General features: G+C 46.2%; 2 protein-coding genes across 2 annotated transcripts in view; both read right to left on the reverse strand.

Annotated features, from left to right (window-relative positions):
* The window catches only part of LOC466203 (guanylate cyclase 2G-like), a 34,896-nt gene extending 26,846 nt beyond the window's left edge, over positions 1-8,050 (reverse strand). Inside the window, 6 exon segments of the mRNA XM_024346622.3 lie at positions 1-72; positions 1,407-1,490; positions 4,013-4,150; positions 5,720-5,868; positions 6,600-6,709; positions 7,933-8,050. Coding sequence (XP_024202390.3) covers positions 1-72; positions 1,407-1,490; positions 4,013-4,150; positions 5,720-5,868; positions 6,600-6,709; positions 7,933-7,958 — 579 coding nt within the window. The 5' untranslated portion in view covers positions 7,959-8,050.
* Positions 8,051-12,952: 4,902 nt separating this feature from the next.
* On the reverse strand, positions 12,953-21,612 carry LOC112204575 (guanylate cyclase 2G-like). Its single transcript, XM_024346621.3, has 4 exons — positions 21,227-21,612; positions 18,843-19,176; positions 16,753-16,862; positions 12,953-13,323 (listed from the first exon to the last, which is right to left on the reverse strand). The coding sequence occupies exons 1-4, from the start codon at positions 21,608-21,610 to the stop codon at positions 13,132-13,134; spliced, it is 1,020 nt and encodes a 339-aa protein (XP_024202389.3). The 5' UTR covers positions 21,611-21,612; the 3' UTR covers positions 12,953-13,131.
* Between the last annotated feature and the right edge of the window lie 134 nt (positions 21,613-21,746).

The raw sequence follows: 21,746 nt of genomic DNA on the forward strand, positions 1-21,746 counted from the left end.
ATTGACTATGTCGTATGCAAATGAGAGTTTGAATATCCAATCCATTTCATGATCCGAGTTTCTCAAAACATCCTGAAAAACACAGTAATTCAAAAGATTCCTAGTGACTCAACCTGAAGCACAGTGAGCTTTAACGATTGAACAGATTTGACTCTAATATAGCTTATATTTTTGGCCAGAACTAACGCAATGTGGGGCAGAAAACATTAAATCTAACAACTGGAAATCTTCCCAGGAGATACCATAACCTGACTCAATATTGAGAATGCATGCAGTCTCGAGTTTTGGAAACACTTCCTTGTTCCTGACAGAAAGCTGTCGTCACATACCATAATAGGATGGGTCCAGGAACACAGTTCAAGAGTAGCCATAACATCCTAAGAGAAGAAACCAAGCTCAGTTTTCCCCCAGAACAAAAGAAGCAGACATTTGGCTAATTTGATTCCCAGAAGGTAGCCTGACAAGATAATTCAGGTCTTGCAACTAGAACAGAGAGGAACTGACCTTGGATGAATAGCAGAGGGCACTGAGAAACTTCTTTATTATCTACCACTAATCAAAGCTAAGGAGCATTTTACTGTTTTGCTTATCTTAAGACTTCCTTTTTTGCAATACTGGGTGACAATGCAGATGTTAGGTGGTTCGGTGCAAATACCAAAGAAAGGAACAATGCTCTCGTGCCTTAATTCACCCATCTGGAAATAATCATGGTTACAATAGCTCATGTATAGAGTGTGTCTCTATGTCCAGGACCATGCTATGTGCTTTGCATATTTTCAGTCAATTCTTATAAAGACCTTGTTAGATAAGAACTGTTACAGATCCCATTTTACAAATAAGGGAACTGCCACTGAAAGGTAACGTAAAGTAACACCTATAAGTGGCAGAGCTGGGAGGTAAACCCAGGAAGTCTGTCTGCAGCAAATAAATCAGAGGAATGATCAAAGTCTAACCTCAGGCATGGTGATTAACTCAACCACGTCACAGTAAATGGACTCAGCCCTGCTTCCATGCTTATGGCTGTCAATGCCAATGTGGGGCCCACAACAGATCACAGAGAAGGAGCAGGAAGTCAGGCCCATGAAACTGACTCCCTCCAAGTACCAGGTTCAAGGCTGGTAGGTAGGCAAGCAGCCATCACAGACACAGAGGATGAAGAGCCAGAATCAAGGCCAGGAAGAATGATGGGGAAAAAACAGAGGTAGGAATGATCCCAGGCTTCAGGTGCCTGGGAGAGGCTAGGGGTCTGAGATTCAAAGCCTGGGCTGTCGAGGGGAGGGAGAGATGGGTCACGTTAAGGGAAGCAGCCTCCCATCTCTGCTCCTTTGGAACCAGGGAGCTGGCAGAGGAGGGGCAGAGAGCATCACTGCTTTGTCTCTCCACTGACCCTGGGCAGGGGGCCTCACCAGCTGTATTTCCTGTAGCACAATCGGCTTCCTAACCCAGGCTTCTGCTTGGTCACCAACGTAACGGATGGCCACATGGTTTCCCTAGAATCAAAGAAAAAGTGGAATGTTCTTAACTCAGAATGAACCAGAAAAAGCTCCACTTAGGGCTAGGGAGGGGAGAAAAAAAGCCGGAAAGAAATGCACCTAGGAGCCAATCATCAAGCTCCTCACTGCCCAAATCAACCCCTTCGGTGGCCCTGTGCATGGCCAGGCACTGAGCTAGCTGCTTAACACTAAGATCTCCTTTAACTGGCATCACAGTCCTGTGAGGTAGGTATGATTGGCCCATTTCCAGATGGGATTGTTGAGGTTACGTAACTTGCCCAAGTTGCATATTTGTAGGTAGTACAGCGAGAACTTGAAAGTCTGACTCCAAGACTATACACTTTTTATTATATAATAATGTCCCATTATCATTCAGAGGAAATAGTGAGTTACAGTGATAAGCGTAGGTTTGGAGTCAGTTGCCTGATTCTAAGCCCAGTGCTACCACTTACTGCCTTAACAACCTTGAGTTGTTCTTAACTTCTCCAAGCCTTTATTTTCTCATCTGTAAAATGGGATTAAAAATAACACCAAACCTAAAATAAGTTTTTTTTTTTTTTTATAAAAAAACACCAATCTCATAACGTTTTCTGAGCATTAAATCAGTTAAAATACCACTGGTTACTCAAGACCTGGCATATATCAAATTTTCAGTAAATGGCATATTTTATTTGTATTGCCTATGGAGTCTGCTTTTAGAGAGTCACTTAATCAGTCACCACAAAAACATATCATAATGTGGTAAGAGCTGGAGAGAAGAAGGCATAGAATCTGGACCCAAGAGAAGGTAAGCCACAAGAGAAGGTAAATATCAACCCACGATCTTTCACGTTTCATATGAGGGCAATGGCAAAGGACTCAGGACTGTGATGGGAGGGCCACAGAGGAAGGAATGCCTGTGGGATGAAGAAAAGGATTCTTAGAAGGGGTGATGCTTAAGCTGAACTTTGAAGGATAAGAAGATTCCACATGGGTTGGGTGGAAGGGGCGTGGCATTGTCAGAAGGTGAAACATACGTGGCAAAATAGGCAAGACCAGTTGGATGAGCACAGAATATAAGCCAGGGGAAAAAAAGATTAGAAAAATAGATAAGGACTAGGGAGTCAAGAGGCTTAAGTCCCTTATTAAAGAGTTTTGGCACTATCATGCAGGCAACAGAGGTGGGGAATCCAGTGATGGTGTTTCACAGAGAGGAGAGGAGACATATTTTTGGAAGATCAATCGAACAGCGATATGCTATGTGTTGCTACTTCCTTCTTTATGTGGCCGGGTGACGACCACGTAGAGTTTTGTATGGATGGTGGTCCCTAAGGTATTTGGTAATATCCCAGGAGGTTTTTGTAGTTTGAGAACTCAAGTAAGCAAACATTTAAAAAATCAAGTTTCATTGCATAGGGGATAATTTGGCTCTAGTCTTTTCTAACCCCAATTTAGAGCAATAAACAATTCTTCCCTTGATCGGAGCTTTCTGTCCTTACTCTCTGGGACCCCCATTTTAAAGAATAAATACAATTTTGTACATACTCTTACCCCAAGGGGACTTGAATTTTGGAAGGATTGCTAAATGCAGACAGCGATCATGGTCTGGGTGTGGGAGGGAAGGTGAGAAAGGACAAGTGGAAATTACGTTCTAAGCTGCAGCAGCAGTCACTGTCTACACTGCGGAAGCACCAGGCCCCACGACTGATTCATCCATGCCAAAGTAGCAAGGATGAAATAATCCACACTCTAGGACTCCACTGTCCTTTAAGGGAGCCACCAGTCACATAAGGCTATTTAAATTAAAATTAATTAAAATTAAATAAAATTTAAAATTCAGTTGCCCAGGCACACTAATGTTCAGTAGTCACAGGAGGCTAGTGGCCACCATATTGGACAGTGCAGATCTGCGACATTTCCATCATCACAGAAGGTTATTTTGGACAAAGCTAAGTCTAATCTAGAAGCCAACTGGGGAATCACCTAGAAGATTTTTTTTTTTTATATGGAGTCTCGCTCTGTCGCCCAGGCTGGAGTGTAGTGGTGTGATCTCGGCTCACTGCAAGCTCTGCCTCCCGGGTTCACACCATTCTCCCGCCTCAGCCTCCCAAGTAGCTGGGACTACAGGCACCCACCACCAAGCCTGGCTAATTTTTTGTATTTTTAGTAGAGACGGGGTTTCACCGTGTTAGCCAGGACGGTCTCGATCTCCTGACCTCGTGATCTGCCCGCCTTGGCCTCCCGAAGTTCTGGGATTACAGGCGTGAGCCACCATGCCCGGCCAGGAGATTCTTTAAAATGCAGAATCTCAGGTGCCACACCAGACCTACTGACCCAGAATCGGCATTTTAATAAGAGTCCCAGGTGATCCATCTGCACATTAAGGTTTGGGAAGCACTAGTATGGAGTCACAAAAGCCACCTTGGCTTTTGCTTGGAGAATGTTCTTCTATTCAGAATGCCCTGCCTGGCAGAAACGATGCAGAGAACAGAACAGAGATACACTAAGATCTACGGGCAGCCACCTGGCCTCAGAAATACCTGATAAAGCCCTACTGGGGCATAGAAGAGCTCTTCCCACTGCTGGCTCTTGACAAAAGAGCTGAGGTCCACAGAAATCATCACACTAGATGAGTTACTGTTGATGCCTTTTGACACAGGTGTGCCTCTCTGGGATGGCTGTAAAACAGGAAGTAATTTGGTCACTCTCAGCAGCAAGGCCAAGTACAAAAGGGAATGCATTTTATAGATGAGGAAGCTGAGTGCCAAGGTCAGACAGTTAATAATGAGAGTCAGGATTTCAACCCTGATCTTTCTGACCTGCTACATGCATCACTCTAGGACAGCATCATCCCATCATCCATGCCTTCTATGCCATCTGTACCACCATGGAGGTGTAGGTTAAGAGGGAAGGCTCTGAGGTCAGACTGCCCAGACTCAAGTTCTGGCTGTGGCACTTAATTAGATGTGTGGCCTGGGGTTAGAGCCATTTTCTTAAAGAACATCTAACCAAGTTGTCTCTGTTTAACACTCTCAGTGCCTCCCAACACCTAGAAAACACCTTCAAAGCATAGGAATCTTGTTTTCAAGGAGAATCTTATCTGGAACCCTAATGTAGAAATGAGGTAGATCGAAGCAGAGCTGCTTTGGTGGAAGATGGAAGAGTAAGTGTCTGAATCCCCGGGGACGTTTGGAGATGAGTTACTAATGAATCACAGTCACCTGCTCTTAGCATGTTGAAGCCTCCCTGACTTGGTACCAGCCAAGCTTCCCAGCCCTGACCATCCCACATCTCATTATATCCTGTGTGACTTCACTCTTTTTCATCACTTGCAAACTCACTCTTCTCAAATGTCACCTCCTCTCCAAAGCCTTCCAGATGCTGAGACCTTCAGTCCCTCCATCTGCAAGGCTTCCATCTCACCGTGGAAACACCTCTCTGACACTTGCCTCCCTCTGGAGGCATCTCATTTGTGGGATATCCCCATACCTTGTATGATGCTTGGCCTGTGGTTAATGGTCAAGTCCCTATCAAGCAAATGAACATTATTGTATTAGTCATCAATTGATTAAAGGAGTTAATGTGGTTTTGAAAATAACTAAATCCGGCCAGCCGCGATGGCTCATGCCTGTAATCCCAGCACTTTGGGAGGCTGAGGCAAGTGGATCACCTGAGGTCAGGAGTTCGAGACCAGCCTGACCAATATGGTGAAACCCCATCTCTACTAAAAAAAAAATACAAAAACTTAGCTGGGCATGGTGGCAGGCACCTGTAATACCAGCTACTGGGGAGGCTGAGGCAGGAGAATCACTTGAACTCGGGAGGCAGAGATTGGAGTGAGCCGAGATCGTGCCATTGCACTCCAGCCTGGGCAACAAGAGCGAAATTCCATCTCAAAAAAATTACAAAACAAAAAATAAAATAACTAAATCCTCCCCAGGAGACAGCTTTAATATCTGAACAGCATCTACAGTTCTCACCCACAGAGTAACAGAGCAAAGGGAACTTTAGAGACTGTCAATCATTTGCAAGTACTTAGAAACTGAGTCTTGGGGAGGTAAAATGACATTCTCAGATTCAGCAAGCAAGTGGGAGGCCTAGAACCAGAACTCAGGCCTGCAGACTCTTCATGAAGTGCTCACTGAATAAATTAGCCTCTTGCTCTTATAAGCTCCTAGATGAGGTCCCTTCCACACATCTCCAGCAGTGACCAGGAAAGGGGACATCTGGGTCACATATGGCCTCACCTTGTTCTGGGGAAGAATGGTGATATCATCAAAATTGATTTGCCACCAGACGTCTTTGTTTTGCCTCTGCATCCTTAAAATCAGACCTATGATGGCAGCTCCCAAGACAGGAATGAGGATCATCAATGTGAGAAGCACAGCAGTCACGCCTGGAGGGTAGAGGCATATTACCCAGGCCTTGCCCAAAAGCAGTAGCAAGTACATCCCTGCCCAGCTGGGCCCAGCCGAGCAGGTTCCTCAAAGGCTGTCCTCTGGAAGGTCTGGGGTAGGACACACAAAGTCTACGCTGACTTGTCTCTTCCAGGAATTCTTCCCTGACTACCACCCTAGTTCCCACTGGAACTGCATTCACCTCCCCCTTTGTATAGAAAGTTCCACTGCAGAGAAATAATAATGATGACTTCTAACTCCACCAGCAGTGTTTACAAAACATTTACTGTGTGTTCTCCTTAGGGTGGTTCCCCAGGCATGATCCATCTAATTCCAGGGCTGGGCTCCTAACCACTGGGGCACACTCCCCTCCCCAGACTCTTTCAACCTCCCTAGAGGTGAAGTTCCTGAGACTCAAATCTCAGGAGCCAGTTTCCCTTAGAGCAGTGTTTCTCCACAGGGGAAAAAGGTGATGTTGCCTCCTAGGGGATATTTGGCCATGTCTGGAGACATTTCTCGTTCCAACTAGAGAGCTGCTACAGGCATCTGTGGGTAGAGGCCAGGGATACTGCTAAACATCTTATAATATACAGGGATGCATGACTTGAAATGCCAGCCTCCCCATACACAAAAATTATCTGGCCCAAAATGTCAATAGTGCTGCCTGCCATACAGAGACCCTACTATAGAAAGTCTTTCCCTGCTACCTTCTCCAAACAGCCATACTTACCCGTAAAAGCAGACTGAGTTTCACAGAGCTCATTATAAAATCCACAGCCAGGTCTGTCTTCAGGAAGGGAGCCATGGGGCCAGGTCATATTGGAGAAATTCCCTGTGGGTCTTTAAAAAAAAAATAAAGGTCAGCGTCAGCTCAGTTTATTCTATTTGACTCTACCTCATGTACAGCAGAGACAACGGAAAAATCCATGTTATTTGCAAAACTCAAGCCTTGGTCTCTCAATTCAAACTTCTGTCCAGTTTGCCCAACTCTCCTAGGCTCTTCAAATCCAGCCTTCAGGTAATCTCATTCAAGGAAGGCAGTATCTTTTTGCTGTTGAAATAGCTTCCTCAATCTTTTGACTTAAACCATGTCTCTTTTGGTTTAAAAGATGACATGCCAAGTCAATGTTGCTGGGACTTTCATCTGTGTTTGACGCAGACAAATCTTGTTATCTAGCAGCTTGACATTTCACAGAACAAAACATCTCCTCCTACGTGGAGTGTGCCTGTTCTGACAATACTAAAGACCTAGTTTGCCATGGTTACTTTGTTTTCTGGCCCATTTTGGTCCATTAAAATTCCATAAGAGAAGGGGAGAAAAAAGCCTCAAGTTGGCTGGGTGTGGTGGCTCACACCTGTAATCCCAGCACTTTGGGAGGCTGAGGTGGGTGGATCACCTGAGGTGAGGAGTTCAAGACAAGCCTGGCCAACATGGTGAAACTCCGTCTCTACTAAAAATACAAAAATTAGCTGGGTGCAGTGGCACGCACCTGTAATACCAGCTACTCGGGAGACTGAGGCAAGAGAATTGCTTGAACTTGGGAGGCAATGGTTGCAGTGAGCCCAGATTGTGCCACTGTACTCCAGCCTAGGCAACAGAGCAAGACTGTCTAAAAATTTAAAAAGCCTCAAGTTGAATCTGGATTGGAAGTAGTGGCAGTGGGGGTGAGTGGAAATTGAATTACATTTTAGGTTTCCTTTTAGTTTTCTCATTGATTTGTAGTTGAAAGAACAAAAACTAAGTTTTGTGGTTTTTTTCCCCAGGATTCCTGGGTTCTGGGAACCCAGGATGGTGTTCTGGTTGCTGGTGTCCAAATGTGTCTGGGAGTCAGGCTGTCTAGGTGAGCCATTTCGGGGCCTGCAAACCCATCCCTTCGGGGACACTGTGCTCCACCACCCCCTCTGGGCCCAGGGCCTCTCCCCTAGACCACGGCCAATGGGACCACTGGTTGGAACACCAGAGGAGAACAGGGCCCTGGTGGAGGTGCAGTTCGTGGGTACTCTGTCCTACACTGAAATCTGAAACGGTCAAGCCATATCCTCAGTCAAGGGAATAAAATCACCTTAAAGGCCCAAAGTCTATCTTCATGAGTTCTAAGAGCACCAGGCTACTTGGGGGATTCTAGGGACTGGATCCCAAACTGGCCTTCCCAGGGCCCTCCTCTTCCTATGTCTCTTTCTGTAGCGCAATCTACACTTGCAGAAATGTCCGGCCAGTATCTGATTACTTTGATAACTGTCATAATGAAGAAAAGAAAGAAAAAGGGGCCCATTTTCAGACTTCTGCAGGGCATAGACAGAGTAATCCATGTGCCTTTCTTCCTGGGCATCCACAAACACAGGGCCTGTGATTCCTAGAAAGACAGGAGATTGCACAAGGTCAGGAGAGGGACAGCAACATGTGGCTCAAAATGCCAGCCTGCCCCAACTCAAATCAACAGAACCCCCTTCCCCAACAGCCATTAAAAACCAAACACAGGGTTTCTGTCATTTCAGTGAATCTGAGACAGGGTCAATGGGGACCAGCAAAGGGAAGAAGACAGTTCAGAGATGGCATCCTGTTAGGGTTAAAGGGCCACATTGGGCAGGCAGATGTATTTTCTCAGGCCCACACTGGGGAAGCTCATCCAGCACTTAAAAATAAAAAAAAAAAAGTTTGTTTCCAGTTAATTTCACTTAAAACCTGAGATTTATGCTTCCCTCGAACAATCAGATGTGACAACATGTCAGCAGTCGTCTGGGGCCGAGGGACAGCTGCTTCCTCCAGTTCCTCCCATCTTCCTCCCCTGACCCCACCCACCCCACGCCTCCATGCTGCCAGGCCCTGGGGCACAAGTTTGCAATCTCTGTTCTCATGGCGGCCCCTTCCTTCCTGGTCTGGGTGCAGAGGCCTTGCAGGCCCTTTGCAGAGGCTTGGTGCAGAGGCTTTACAGGGCCTGATGTGCTGTTTGCTATTTCTTAGAACGTGATTAACTCCACTCCTGAAGGAACGCATCTTGGAAGCACAGCTCCTTCACACCCCAAACTAGTACGTAGGTTCTGACAAAGGACTTATTGCTGATTTTGTCCCACAGGGGACAGAACACAAAATTACCACTGATAAAGCACCTAATAAGTGCCAGGCACTGCAGGTGGTGTTGACTTCCCATGTCTAATCCTAATTAACCCTTCAGAAGGGGCACCATCATCTGCTCCCAACAAGCAAAGCTTGGAGGCATGAACTCCTCGGGTCTTCCTGCCAGGGCCACGAAGAGGCACAGCTGGTACACAAACCCAGGCCTATCAGGCCCCAAGTGCCATGTTCTTTCCAGCATGCCACACTGCCTTTCTGCATACACATCCGTGGGCATCCTGAATGTGGGTATTGAGCCCGAGGTTTGCAGGGGAAAGGCCAGAGCTCCTGCGACAACCAGGGCCACTGCTTTCAGTGTGCATTGCGTTCACTGAGCCAAAGCCAGTGGGGTTGCGGGATTCTGCTCCCTAACTCGACCTCCTAGAAGAGGCTTTCCTTCTGGAATGGTGCAAAAGCCCTTCGGCACTGGCCGATGGAGTGGTTGCCACCATGTGGCAGAAATGAACACAGGAAGCAGAGACAAATACTCCAGTTCTGCCAAGGCTACTCCTGTAGCCCATAAGGGAACAGAAGCCAGTTTGGAAGGGGTGAGGAGGGCCCTTTGGTCATGAGTTCCTGAAAGGGGCCCACGGGTCCCAGAACCAAAGTGGGATGACTCAGGCTCTTAAAGGGCCTCACTGCTCTTCACAACCTCCCCTCATTCCAGCATGAAGAATTTCTAAAACCACAGGAAAGAGGAATTAATTGATCTGGCAGAGGGGATTAAACCGAGAGCAGAAAGAAGGATCCCCCCTTGTGACCTCTCCCTTTTTTAAGCAAATGCCTTAGGGTCTGAAAGGAAAGGAGAGAAGTTGGTGAATATTTCCACTTGCAAAAGGCATTAATAGGGTAAACGCGACCTGCTTCTATGAAAACTTCAAAGGGCAGGCCTTGGCTGCTGTCTTTAAATTTTCAGACAAATTTTAGGTAATAATTTATTAAGTGATAAGCCAAAGCAAGGATTAAAAATAGTGACCATTTGGCTAGGCACAGTGGCTCACACCTATGATCCCAGCACTTTGAGACACCAAGGCGTGAGGATCTCTTGAGCCCAAGAGTATGAGACCAACCTGGGTGACAGAGCAAGACCCTATCTCAAAAGAAAACAAAAAAGAACCTACTATTTAATGAGCACATACTATGTGCCAGGTGCATGTCATATTCTCATTACTCCTATGTTACAGGATAGCAAAGAACATGAGCCCTGGAGAAGGCAGACTTGATTTTGAATCCTGGCTCCACCATCTAATAACTTTGCGACCTTAGACAAGGTACATAACCTCTGTAACCTCGGTTTACTCACCTGAATAATACAGATAGAAATAGTACCTGCCTCATGGGCTGTGTGAGGATTCAATTAGGTAATACTCAGAAGCTTTTAGCACTTGGCCTAGTGTAAGGTAAGCCCTCCCTAAATGCTGGTTATTATTTCTGCATGTGGTAGCAGGTGTTATCCCTATCTTACAACTGAGAAAACTAGAACAAGAAAGATCAAAGCAGTTGGTCAGCTGAATGTGATTTGAAAGCAGTTCACTCCCCAACCTATACTCATCCCCACCAGGAAAGCAAGAATGAGACTACAACCCATCTTCAGAAGTCTGTGGTGCCAGGGCCCCCATCACAGAGGCTGCAGATGGGAAGTGACCCCGGGAGACAAGTCTCACATTTCTGAATTTTATTCCTGATGGACTCAGTTTGAATGGAACTGCGGAGGAGAATTCCCAGGGGAAAGGGGATAAGGTGCCCAGCAGCCTCCTCTCCTGGTCTGGGCAGGCTCTGGCCAGAAGGATGAGCGAACTGTGGGAGCTGGGAGGTCTTAACCTCAACTACATTTACAGAAGGAAGACAGGAATCCCCATAAGAAAGATGAATTCTGGAGTTCAGTGTGAGGCAGGCCCTGAAAGAGGCCTTTAATTACATGCCCAAGATCTCAAAGCCCCCACCGACCGGAGCCGCAAGTCTGAGTTTAGAACACCCTCCAGCAGTAAGCCACCTACCCTGCACTGTGGTCTGACTGGAACCCTTCAGAGCGCTGACCAGCTGCCACCCGTCCTGGAAGTCGCCTCCAGCCTTTACCACCTGCTTCACGGTCTCAGCATAGAGCAGGATGGCGTTGTGAAGGTAGGCAGAGTAAGGGCTCACCTTCAATAAGACAAGCAAAGCAGGGTCTCAAGAGGTTCATGGCCTCTTGGGTCACCATCCAGCACTAAATTAGGAGGAATCTCTGTTCCGTCCGCCTGGCAGTGGCACACAGCACTTTCTTCCCCCATCCCACAGAGCAGAGGGTCCAGCATACACCTGCGCCTGCGCTATGAAACCCAGAGGTCGCAGTCTTCATTTTCCTTCTGAATGCTGCGTTTCCCAATTAGATCTTCTGATCCCTCAGGGACACTCTTCAGGCCACAGGTGGGAGGGAGCATGGTTTCAGGGAAAGAGTGTACATGCTGGAACTAGACCGGCTCAGCTCCCTACTGGCTGTGAGTCCCGGGATAAGTTCCACAGCCTCTCTGAATCTCAGCTCACTCGTTTATAAAATGGGGATAGGCCGGGCGCGTTGGCTCACGCCTGTAATCCCAGCACTTTGGGAGGTCAAAGCGGGCGGATCACAAGGTCAGGAGTTGGAGACCAGCCTGGCCAACATAGTGAAACCCCATCTTTACTAAAAATACAAAAATTAGCCCGGCGTGGTGGCAGGTGCCTGTAATCCCAGCTACTCAGGAGGCTGAGGCAGGAAAATCACTTGAACCTGGGAGGCGGAGGTTGCTGTGAGCTGAGATTGCACCACTGCACTCCAGCCTAGGTGACAGAGCGAGACTCCATCCCAAAAAATAAAAAAAGGGGGATAAAACCACTGTTGGGTTGAATGTGACAATAGTTAAATGAGGCATAATAGGTAAACTATCCATTGCAGTCCCTGACCCTTAGTAGGTCTTCAGGATGTGATGTCTTCTATTGGGCAGTCAAGGAAAATAATACAAGTGCCTACTAAGTGCCAGGCACTGTTCTCCCAACAGTACCAGATACAAAGCTGACAGTAGACTGTTACTCAAATATTCTTTAATTGGTTATCTTGTCTTATATGTTGGGATCCACAATCGGCCCCCTCATTTCTAATCAAACTCCTTGTCATCAGTGGCCTGTGGTCACCTTAGGGCTTCAGCTTGGCCCCACACTGGAAGTAGCTCCAGCTCTGGACAAAGGTCTCTCTTCAAAAAATTCTCTGTGAAAGGCAGACACTGTGCCTCCTCATCACACACACACTGGGATTACCACAGGCGGACCCTCTCTCTCCTGATCATCTCCTCCCTTTTCCAGCCCATCTGCTGGCCCTGACCTGTCCTAGCTCCACATCTCTGACCACTCCATCCTGGGTCTAGGTCCTTGCATCCTCCTGGGGAAGGAAATTGTCGTGGTCTGGGTACCCATTAATATCTGTTCTGGACCAGGCACAGTGGCTCACGCCTGTAATCCTAGCACTTTGGGAGACCAAGTCAGAAGGAATGCTTGAGCCCAGGAGTTCAAGAGGCCCCTTGGCAACATAGGGAAATCACATCTCTACAAAAAAAAAATTTTTTTTAATTATCAAGACATGATGGCATGTGTCTGTATTTCCAGCTACTTAAGAGGCTGAAGTGGGAGGGTTGCTTGAGCCCAGGAAGTCGAGGATGTAGTGAGCATGACTGCACCACTGCACTCTAGCCTGGGTGACACAGCGAGACCTTCCCTCTAAAGAAGAAGATATATACTTTGCTTCTTCCATGGACAATGTTACTAAATACACACCACCACAGCCTGGGAGGTAGATGCCATTATCAGTCCCATTTCACAGACGAAGAGACCGAGGTGTAGGGAGGTTAAGCAATTCACTACAAGGTCCTACAGTTAGCAAATAGCAGCAGTAGGATGGGGGCATAGGCCTCTGCTCCAAAGGCCTTTCACCCAGTAACGTCTGAGGTATAAATTCACAAGAGAGCATCAAACTGCTGTTTATTTTGGGCGTGTAAGATGGGGAAGTGCATGTGTGTGTGCACCTGCATGTGTGTAAGGGGGGTAGGGAGAGATGAGGAGAAATAAGAGGGAGAAATGCAAAAGCCAAACACAAATATGATCAAAGAAGGGGAGGAGGGAGCCTGAGCTGGAAGACCCGGCATCACACCTGCTCCTCCCAGGAGATGGTGCTGTGGAAGGGCGGCCTCCTCGGTGTTTGGTAGACTTGTTTCCAAAAGCCTTCGTCTCCACGGCCTTTTCTGTAGGAGCTGAGGGCAATGAGAAGCAGTGACCCATACACCTTTGGGAGGTGCATCATTTTCTGATTTGTCAGTACTTCCTTCCAAAAACGGTCCTAAACAGTAATGAAATAAATGTTGTTACTCGGTAGGAAATGCCTTGGCAAGGGCACTGCGTGTAACGCAATGTTTAATTTGAACCACTACATTCTAATTCCTGGAAACACAGTGATTCCAGAAGGCCTGCAATACAAGGTCCACATTCTCTAGCTGACATATAAGCAGTGGAAGGAAAGCCACAAATAAAAAGAAAAAATGTTCCTGGTGCATACAGCTGCTAAGATGCAGAAAGCTTACCTACTAACAGTGATTGCAAAAACTTAAAAAGCTTAAGACTATAGATTCTTGCTTTTTTTAAATTTTTTTTTGCTTGTGGCATTATTTTATCATTATAATCTACGTGACTATTATGAACAGTATATACCCATTCATTATACATATATGTATGTATATATACATATATATGACATCACACTCACACACATATATATATATGATGATGATATCATACCATAATGTTCTGCAGCTTGATTTTTTTCCACCTAAACCTATACTGGGAATACTTTCATAAAATAGATTTATGCTATTCTTTCATGAAGCAGCATGAATTCAATTGCATAGACATTGGTGTATTCTTAGTTCTACCTTCTTTCTGCCATTACACACCAGTTGGAATGTATCATCAATGTGTGGGAGAAAGCAACAGGGGAGTTGAAAAGTTTCCCTGCCAAAGCAATGTGGTCCATCCTCTCCTCTCCTCATCTGCCTGAAGGCAGAGATGAGGGGAAAAGTGAAGAGAAAGGGAGGCGGTCACAATGGAAATCTAAGGTAAGACAGTGTTCTGGAAAGTCTGGCATGCCTTTAGGATTCCAGCTCCCTACCCAAAGAAATCTGAGATGCTTTTGTGGATCTGAAAGACTTCATGATAAAGAAGGAAAAATCTGGGACATTACTATATATCTCCCTTTATTTTCTTCTGTCCTATTTCAGCTTCTTGTGATTTTTTTTAAAAGCTTATTTTAGAAAGATAAAACTGCTAGAAAAATAATGCACCGTGTCCATAGGAAAAGGCAAGTAGCTTTTGTAGATGCCTGTTGTGTAAGATGCTTACAAGCACAGACACAATAGCCCCCTGTGAGGCAGATACTACGTGCATTATTTCTCATGAATCAGTGCACTTGATGAGAAAAGGAGCCCAGGCCACCTGGGTTTGAATGATAGCTCTCCTTCATACTAGTTGGATGGCCTTGGGCAAGTTTTGGCACCTCTCTGAACCTCAGTTTCCTCTTCTGTAAAACGAGGATGATAAAAGTGAGGTGACAACGTGCTAGCAGCCCTCGCTCACTCTTGGCGCCTCCTCGGCCTCGGCGTCCACTCTGGCGGTGCTTGAGGAGCCCTTCAGCCCGCTGCTGCACTGTGGGAGCCCCTTTCTGGGTTGCCCGAGGCCGGAGCCAGCTCCCTCTGCTTGCAGGGAGGTGTGGAGGGAGAGTCGCGGGCGGGAACGGGGGCTGCGCGCCGTGCTCGCTGGACAGCGCGAGTTCCGGGTGGGGCTGGGCTCCGCACTCGGAACTCCGGCCAGCGCCGCCAGCCCCGGGCAGTGAGGGGCTCAGCACCTGGGCCAGCGGCTGCGGAGGGTTCACCGGGTGTTACAACACTGCCGGTCCGTCCGCGCCACACTCGAATTCTCACCGCGCCTCAGCTGCCTCCCCACGCGGCAGGGCTTAGGACCTGCAGCCGCCATGCCTCCCCTCCCCCCCGCCACCAGTGGGCTCCCGCGCAGCCCCAGCGTCTCCAAAGGGCGCCGCCCATCAACCGCCCAAGGGCTGAGAAGGGTGGGTGCGTGGCTTGGGACTGCCAGGCAGCTCCGCAGGCGGCATCCACTAGGCGAAGGCAGCAGGGTTCCTGAGTTGGGTCGGCACTTGGAAAACTTTTATGTCTAGCTAAAGGATTGTAAACGCACCAATCAGCACTCTGTCTAGCTCAAGGTGTGTAAACGCACCAATCAGCACCCTGTCAAAATGGACCAATCAGCTCTCTGTTAAGTGGACCAATCAGCAGGGTGTGGGTGGGGTCAGATAAGGGAATAAAAGCAGGCTGCGTGGGCTAACACCGGTAACCGTTTTGGGTTCTTTTTGTAAAGTTTGTTGTCTTGCTTTTTGGGCTAAAGTTTTGTTGCTGCTTGTTCTAGCTCTGTGTTACCTTTGTGAGCTATAACATGGTGCGAAAGTCTGCAGCTTCACTCCTGAAGCTGCGGAGACCGTGAACCTACTGGGAGTGATGAACGATTCCGGATGCGCCACCTGTAACAGCTGTAGCACTCACTGTGAAGGTCTGTAACTTCACTCCTGAGGCCAGCGAGACCACAAACCCACGTGAAGGAACGAACAATTCCAGCCACGCTGCGTTTAAGAGCTGTAACATTTACCGTGAAGGTCTGCAACTTCACTTCTTAAGTCAGCGAGACCACAAACCCACCAAAAGGAAGAAACTCCAGACACATCTGAACATGTGAAGGAGCAAACTCCGGACACACCATCTTTAAGAGGTGTAACACTCACCTCGAGGGTTCGCAGCTTCGTTCTTGAAGTCAGTGAGACCAAGAACCCACCAATTTCCAGACCCAAAATACCCCATGGTGTGGTGGTGGGCTGCAATAAGCGTTAATGTATTAAGCACTCACAGTGAGGCCCAGTACTCCATAAGCTCTCCAGAAGGCAGAGTTGTGTGGGATGAGCTCAGACTGAAAGGCCCAGTCTGGAAGACTAGGTATGCCACTTGGGAGTGCTGAAATCTTAGGTAAGGTACCTTAATTAAGCCTTGGTTTTTTTTACCTGTACATTGGAATAACAATAATATCTACCTTCCAAGGCTGTTCGAAATACCAAGTACAAAATGTACAGGCACATAAATAATGCATTTAGTAACTGCCTTGCAAAGCCATTGAGAATATTAAGTGCAATCGTGTGTAAAATGTGTAACTCAGTCCTCATAGTAAGCAGTTGTGTTTTTAGCCATTCTCATTACCAAAAGAATCAGACTGCCTAAGAATTGCTTCGTTGCATCTGTATGTTGGTCTTTCCAGCCCTTTGTTAAAGCTTCAGCAGGGACACGGCGGTAGCTGTGGAAGAAAAAGAAGTGAGAGCCGCTTGTGTCTGAGGGTCCCTTGGGAAGGTCTCAGCTGCCCGGTAGAAATGACAGCAGTTCCTCAACTGTTGTTGTCTGATACGGAATACAGCGGGCTAGGCCTTCAAGCCAGCTGACCTAGTTCATGGCCTGGTTCAGCCTTTCACTAGCTGTGGAGAAGAACTCTGGGTAAGTTCTTCCAGCTCTGTCTTAGTGTCCTAATTTTAAGAAGAGCACGCGAGAGTGCCTACCTCACAGGGTTGTAGTGAGTGCTCAGTGAGCTAATACATGTGGGTCATAACGAGTGCTCCATACTTGCTACCTCTTACTACCAGAGCCATTGAGTGGTCAACGGTACCCACCTCCAACTGCTGCAAAATGATGAAAACAAATTCTCCAGTGTTGAGTCCCAGGTTTGCTGCAGCCAGAATAATAATTTTTGCATCCTCTGAGCTGCAGGTTAAGATGATAACTATAAGAATGAAAACCAGAGTCAGCCAGTTGCACATGCTTGAGTATGTGTGCTTTCTCACGCATGCTCTCACTCTAAGTCTGGCCTAAAGTCACTGTAAATGAGACGTGAACTTTTTCTTTCCTTGGGCATGCCTTAAGAAACAGGAATGCCTAAACTAGTCCCTGAGTTTTTACATTCTTTAACCAAACCTGCAGTGTACAAACTAGCAGTTATAGCACTGAAGTCTTTGCTGCAGCCTCCCCACAATGTACAAGTGAAAAGTTTGGGATCACCTCTGTGCTCTAGGTGTTTTTTCCTTTTGGCTCAAAAATCAGAACAGCAGACCTGGCTTGTGACTTGTCAGCCACACTTCAGCTAAGAGGAGTTCACAGAGGACCTTTGGACATGTGGACTTTCAAGGGCATTTGGACTTTCTGAGTTGGGCTGGCCGGAGGGAGGAGTAGGCCATGGTACTTTTCTGCCGTTTAATCCCATCACCGTTCATTTTCAGAATATACAAATGAAGTAGTGGGTTTTATTTTTTATTTATTTATTTTTGAGACAGAGTCTGCTGTATTGACCAGGCTGCATGGAGTACAGTGGTACAATCTCGGCTCACTGCAACCTCCGCCTCCTGGGTTCAAGCAATTCTTATGTCTCAGCCTCTAGGATAGCTGGGATTACAGGCATGCACCATCACACCTGGCTAATTTTTGTATTTTTAGTAGGGACAGCATTTCACCATGTTGACTAGGCTGGTCTCCAACTCCTGGCCTTGAATGATCTGCCCACCTCAGCCTCCCAAAGTGCTGGGATTACAGGCGTGAGCCAACGCACCCAGCTAGTTTTTTAAATGAAGTAATTTATAGTCTATTTATCTGAGCTCCAATTATGTGTCAGGCACTTTGCTGGGCACAGACATAGCAGTGAACGAGCCAGCAGACAGCATACAAGTGAACAGATTAAAGAGATCATTGAAGATTCTAATTAGTGAGGTTGGAAACGGATGCTGTGATGCTAATGGGTGGGGAGGGGAAACAGCTTCACATCAAGTCGTTAGAGAAGGCCTCCCTGAAGAGGTGGGCTCTGGACCCAGTCGGCAAGGATGAGAGGACGCTACCCTCAAGAAGGTGCTGGGTAGGGTGGAATGTGACTGAGACCACATAAGAATTGCCTCATTGGATCAGTATGTTGGTCTTTCAAGCCCTTTATTAGAGATTCAACAGGGACACAGGGAGGTAGCTGTGGAAGAAAAACAAGTGAGAGCCACTTGTGCCTTAGAGTCCCACATTAGCATCACTGGGTGGAGTGGGTGCAGGTGACACCCTAGGCCAAGGGAGTAGAAAACCCTAAAGTCTCAGGGCTGGAGAGAGTTTAGTTTATTTGAGGAACAGAAAGGAGTCAGTTACTAATTCATGATAGAAAGTTGAGCCTTATAGGCATCACCACAAAAATAATTGCTGTCATATGTTGACCAACTACTTGTCCAGACATGGTGCTAAGCACTTCACAGGCATAACCTTATTTAATCCTCCCCTTTCTGTGACATAGGTAGGATGGTTGTCTCCATTTTATAGAAAAGATACTTGAGACACAGAGAGATTAAGGTACTTACCCAAGGAGGACACAGCTAAAATGTCAGAGACTGGATTCAAACCTAGGTCTGTCAGTCTGCAGAGCCCATGCTGTAAACAAATAGTGAAGTCCAGGACCCAGCCCACCTGGAAGATGCTTCTAGAACTTGCTCTGTGTATCATAACACTGTAGCATGTGGGGTTTTACTTTAGACCAAAAAAAAAAACCCCACAATTTTTTGTTAGTGATGTCAAGCAATAAAGGAAATTGCTTTTATATATTATTAATTTTGTACCTTGTTTCCATCTGCTTTTACATTCATGGAAAAGTGAAGAGTTTTTTGGGGTTTTTTTTTTTTTTTTTCAAATCTGCTTGTCCCGTTTTTCTCTCCAAATAAAAGCAACAGAAGACTTTTCTACTTACCCCTGGCAATTGATGATATCCTCCAAAGATACTCTTGAAGAAGGACTAGATTATTGTTGGTGTATCTCATGCTGGCAGTGATGATAAAATGGGATTTGAGTTCATTCTCTACAACCCTCCACAATTCATCCACTCCATCCCGGGAGGAAGCCCCAGAGTAGCCTCCAAACATCCCAATGTGTTTCCAGCCCAGGTACTGGAGACTTTCCTGGAGCACATCACCAATGTCCTGCTTGGGTGACACAAGTTTCACACAGGTGTTCAAACCACTTTGTGGTTTGTCCAACAAAGTCAAACATGGGGTGTTCCACTCAGAGGCCAGCAAGCCGATAACCTTGAAAATAACCCAAAGGATGTCTTTGTATAATTGAGTTTATGTACACGCAAACCCCAGTGTAAGACATCTGCATAAACGTCAGATTTTGTGAGTCTGTGGGTCATACTGGGCCCTCGCTTTTGTAATGTTGATGACAATGTCAGCCTCATAGAACAAAGATAACAAAAGCGAGCATCAATTGAGCACTTACTATGTGCCGAGCACTCTAGGAGCTTACATGTGTCATTTCAACTTTCACAACATTTCTAGGTATTATTACCCCCTCTTTAAGATAAAACAGGAAGACACAGAGATGTAAGTTACATAGCTAGCAAATAGTGGAGCAGGGTTGGAAATTAGGTAATATGGTTCCATGGCCCACAGTCATAACTACTCATTCTCTCTTTCTTAATTTCTCCTTTATTCATTTTTCATTCATTTTAATTAGGGGCCTATCACATATAAAAATCTTTGGAGACCTTGCTCTTGAAGGAGCTCATGGTTTATTACAAGAACCAAGGTATATAAAAAATAGCTTTAAAATTAAATATATTATTTAAGATGTGTAGATAATAGATTTATAGGCATTTAGAGAAGTAAACAATTACTTTCGATTGGGGAATTAGGGATAAGGAGGGCAGAGGTGAAGGGATAAAGAAAGGCTCCATGACATTTGATATTAACTCTTAGACAAGTAGCCCTTGAACAGATAGAAATGTGTCAGATGGGGAATTCCAGGAGAGAATGGGTCAAATTTAAATGTAAACGTAATTCTGCAGCTCCAGCTAATGATAGTTCTGCAACATTGTTGAGAGTAAGACCTGTGCTGCTCCTTCCTGTTCACCTTTTGCATCAACACTTTTCAGGTGACATGATACCCAAGGACACCAACAAAGTTCATCCCAACAACCAAACAAATACAAGTCATTCATTTCCCTCATGTTCTTGCTGTAGGTAAGGTAGGCTGCCATACTTGATTCTTTCTCATTTACTTGCATTATCACTGATTAATTTATTATATACGTCAAAGAAAAGCCTACTCAAACAATTGATAGTTTTCTATTTAAAACCAAGCATTTGTTTCTTCTTCTTCTTCTTTTATTTATTTATTTATTTATTTATTTATTTATTTATTTTTTGAGACGGAGTCTTGCTCTGTCGCCCAGGCTGGAGTGCAATGGCACAATCTCGGCTCACTGCAAGCTCTGCCTCCGGGTTCACGCCATTCTCCTGCCTTAGCCTCCCGAGGAGCTGGGACTACAGGCATGCGCCACCATGCCTGGCTAATTTTTTTGTATTTTTTTTTAGTAGAGACGGGGTTTCACTGTGTTAGCCAGGATGGTCTCGATTTCCTGACCTCGTGATCCACCCTCCTTGGCCTCCCAAAGTGCTGGGATTACAGGCGCGAGCCACTGCGCCTGGCTGCATTTTTTTCTTCTTAATTTTCCTAAGCTTTGTAGCTTAGGAACATGAGAGTGAACTATAAGAGTCTATACACAATAGCATCAACTTCAGACAGTCAACAAGAGGAGGAAGAGGGTAGGTGAATAAACAATTATTGATTTGAAAGGCTTTCTGGCCATATGTGGTGGCTCACGCCTGTAATCCCAGCACTTTAGGAGGCCGAGACCAGTGGATCACCTGAGGTCAGGAGTTTGAGAGCAGCCTGGACAACATGATGAAACCCTGTCTCTATTAAAAATACAAAAATTAGCTGAGCATGGTGGGGCACTCCTGTAATCCCAGCTACTCGGGAGGCTGAGATGGAAGAATCGCTTAAACTTGGGAGGCAGAGGCTGCAGTGAGCCAAGATCATGCCACTACACTCCAGCATGGACAACAGAGCATTAAAGAAAGAAAGAAAGAAAGAAAGGCTTTCTTTAAAGAGAATGTTAACTCTTCTAATTACATAGACTAATTGCATCTCAAAAATGATATTCAAGATCTACACGGTTATTGTTATAATAATGTGATCCTTGTCAGGAGATTACTCAAATCTGTACCATCATCTTGAAGGCCACCCCTTCCAATGGAAAGTTAAAGTTTCCAGAGGCTATATATACTCTACCTCAGCTGCTTCTGGGCATGCTGGTCCAAACAGGGCAGAAATCTGTTCGTTCTGGACCTGGTTGTTGAAAATAGCAAGAGACTCCTTGGTGCTGCAGGCTGAGTTGGTGTAAGTGAACTCCCGGCTGAAATTTCCAAGGTCCACTAGCTCTGAGTTGACCTTGTCCATGGCAATCTGGAGGCCTGCACCCAGCCTTTGCATGCTGAATGGATGGGAGATGTTCCAGGGGGTCTGGAAGCCTGCGGTGAGTTTAGCAGCCTCAAGGCAAGTCACCAGCACACTGGCAAAGAGCATCAGAACTAGTGTTGGGTGGTCAGCATGACATTCAATCCCTGAACAGAGCCCAGACTCAATTGGGTCCTCAAGACATGGTTTGAGAGCCATGGATGGCATGTAACACCTGTGTCACTGCAGAACTGTGAGAGGCTCAGCCTCCTGATTACTCACGCCAGGAACTTATATGACAGTGTAGAGTTCCCTGAGGATCACAGCTTGCTTTCTATTCAGTGCCATTAATTAA

The sequence above is a fragment of the Pan troglodytes genome, chromosome 8, assembly GCF_028858775.2.
Source record: "Pan troglodytes isolate AG18354 chromosome 8, NHGRI_mPanTro3-v2.0_pri, whole genome shotgun sequence".
NCBI lineage: Eukaryota > Metazoa > Chordata > Mammalia > Primates > Hominidae > Pan > Pan troglodytes.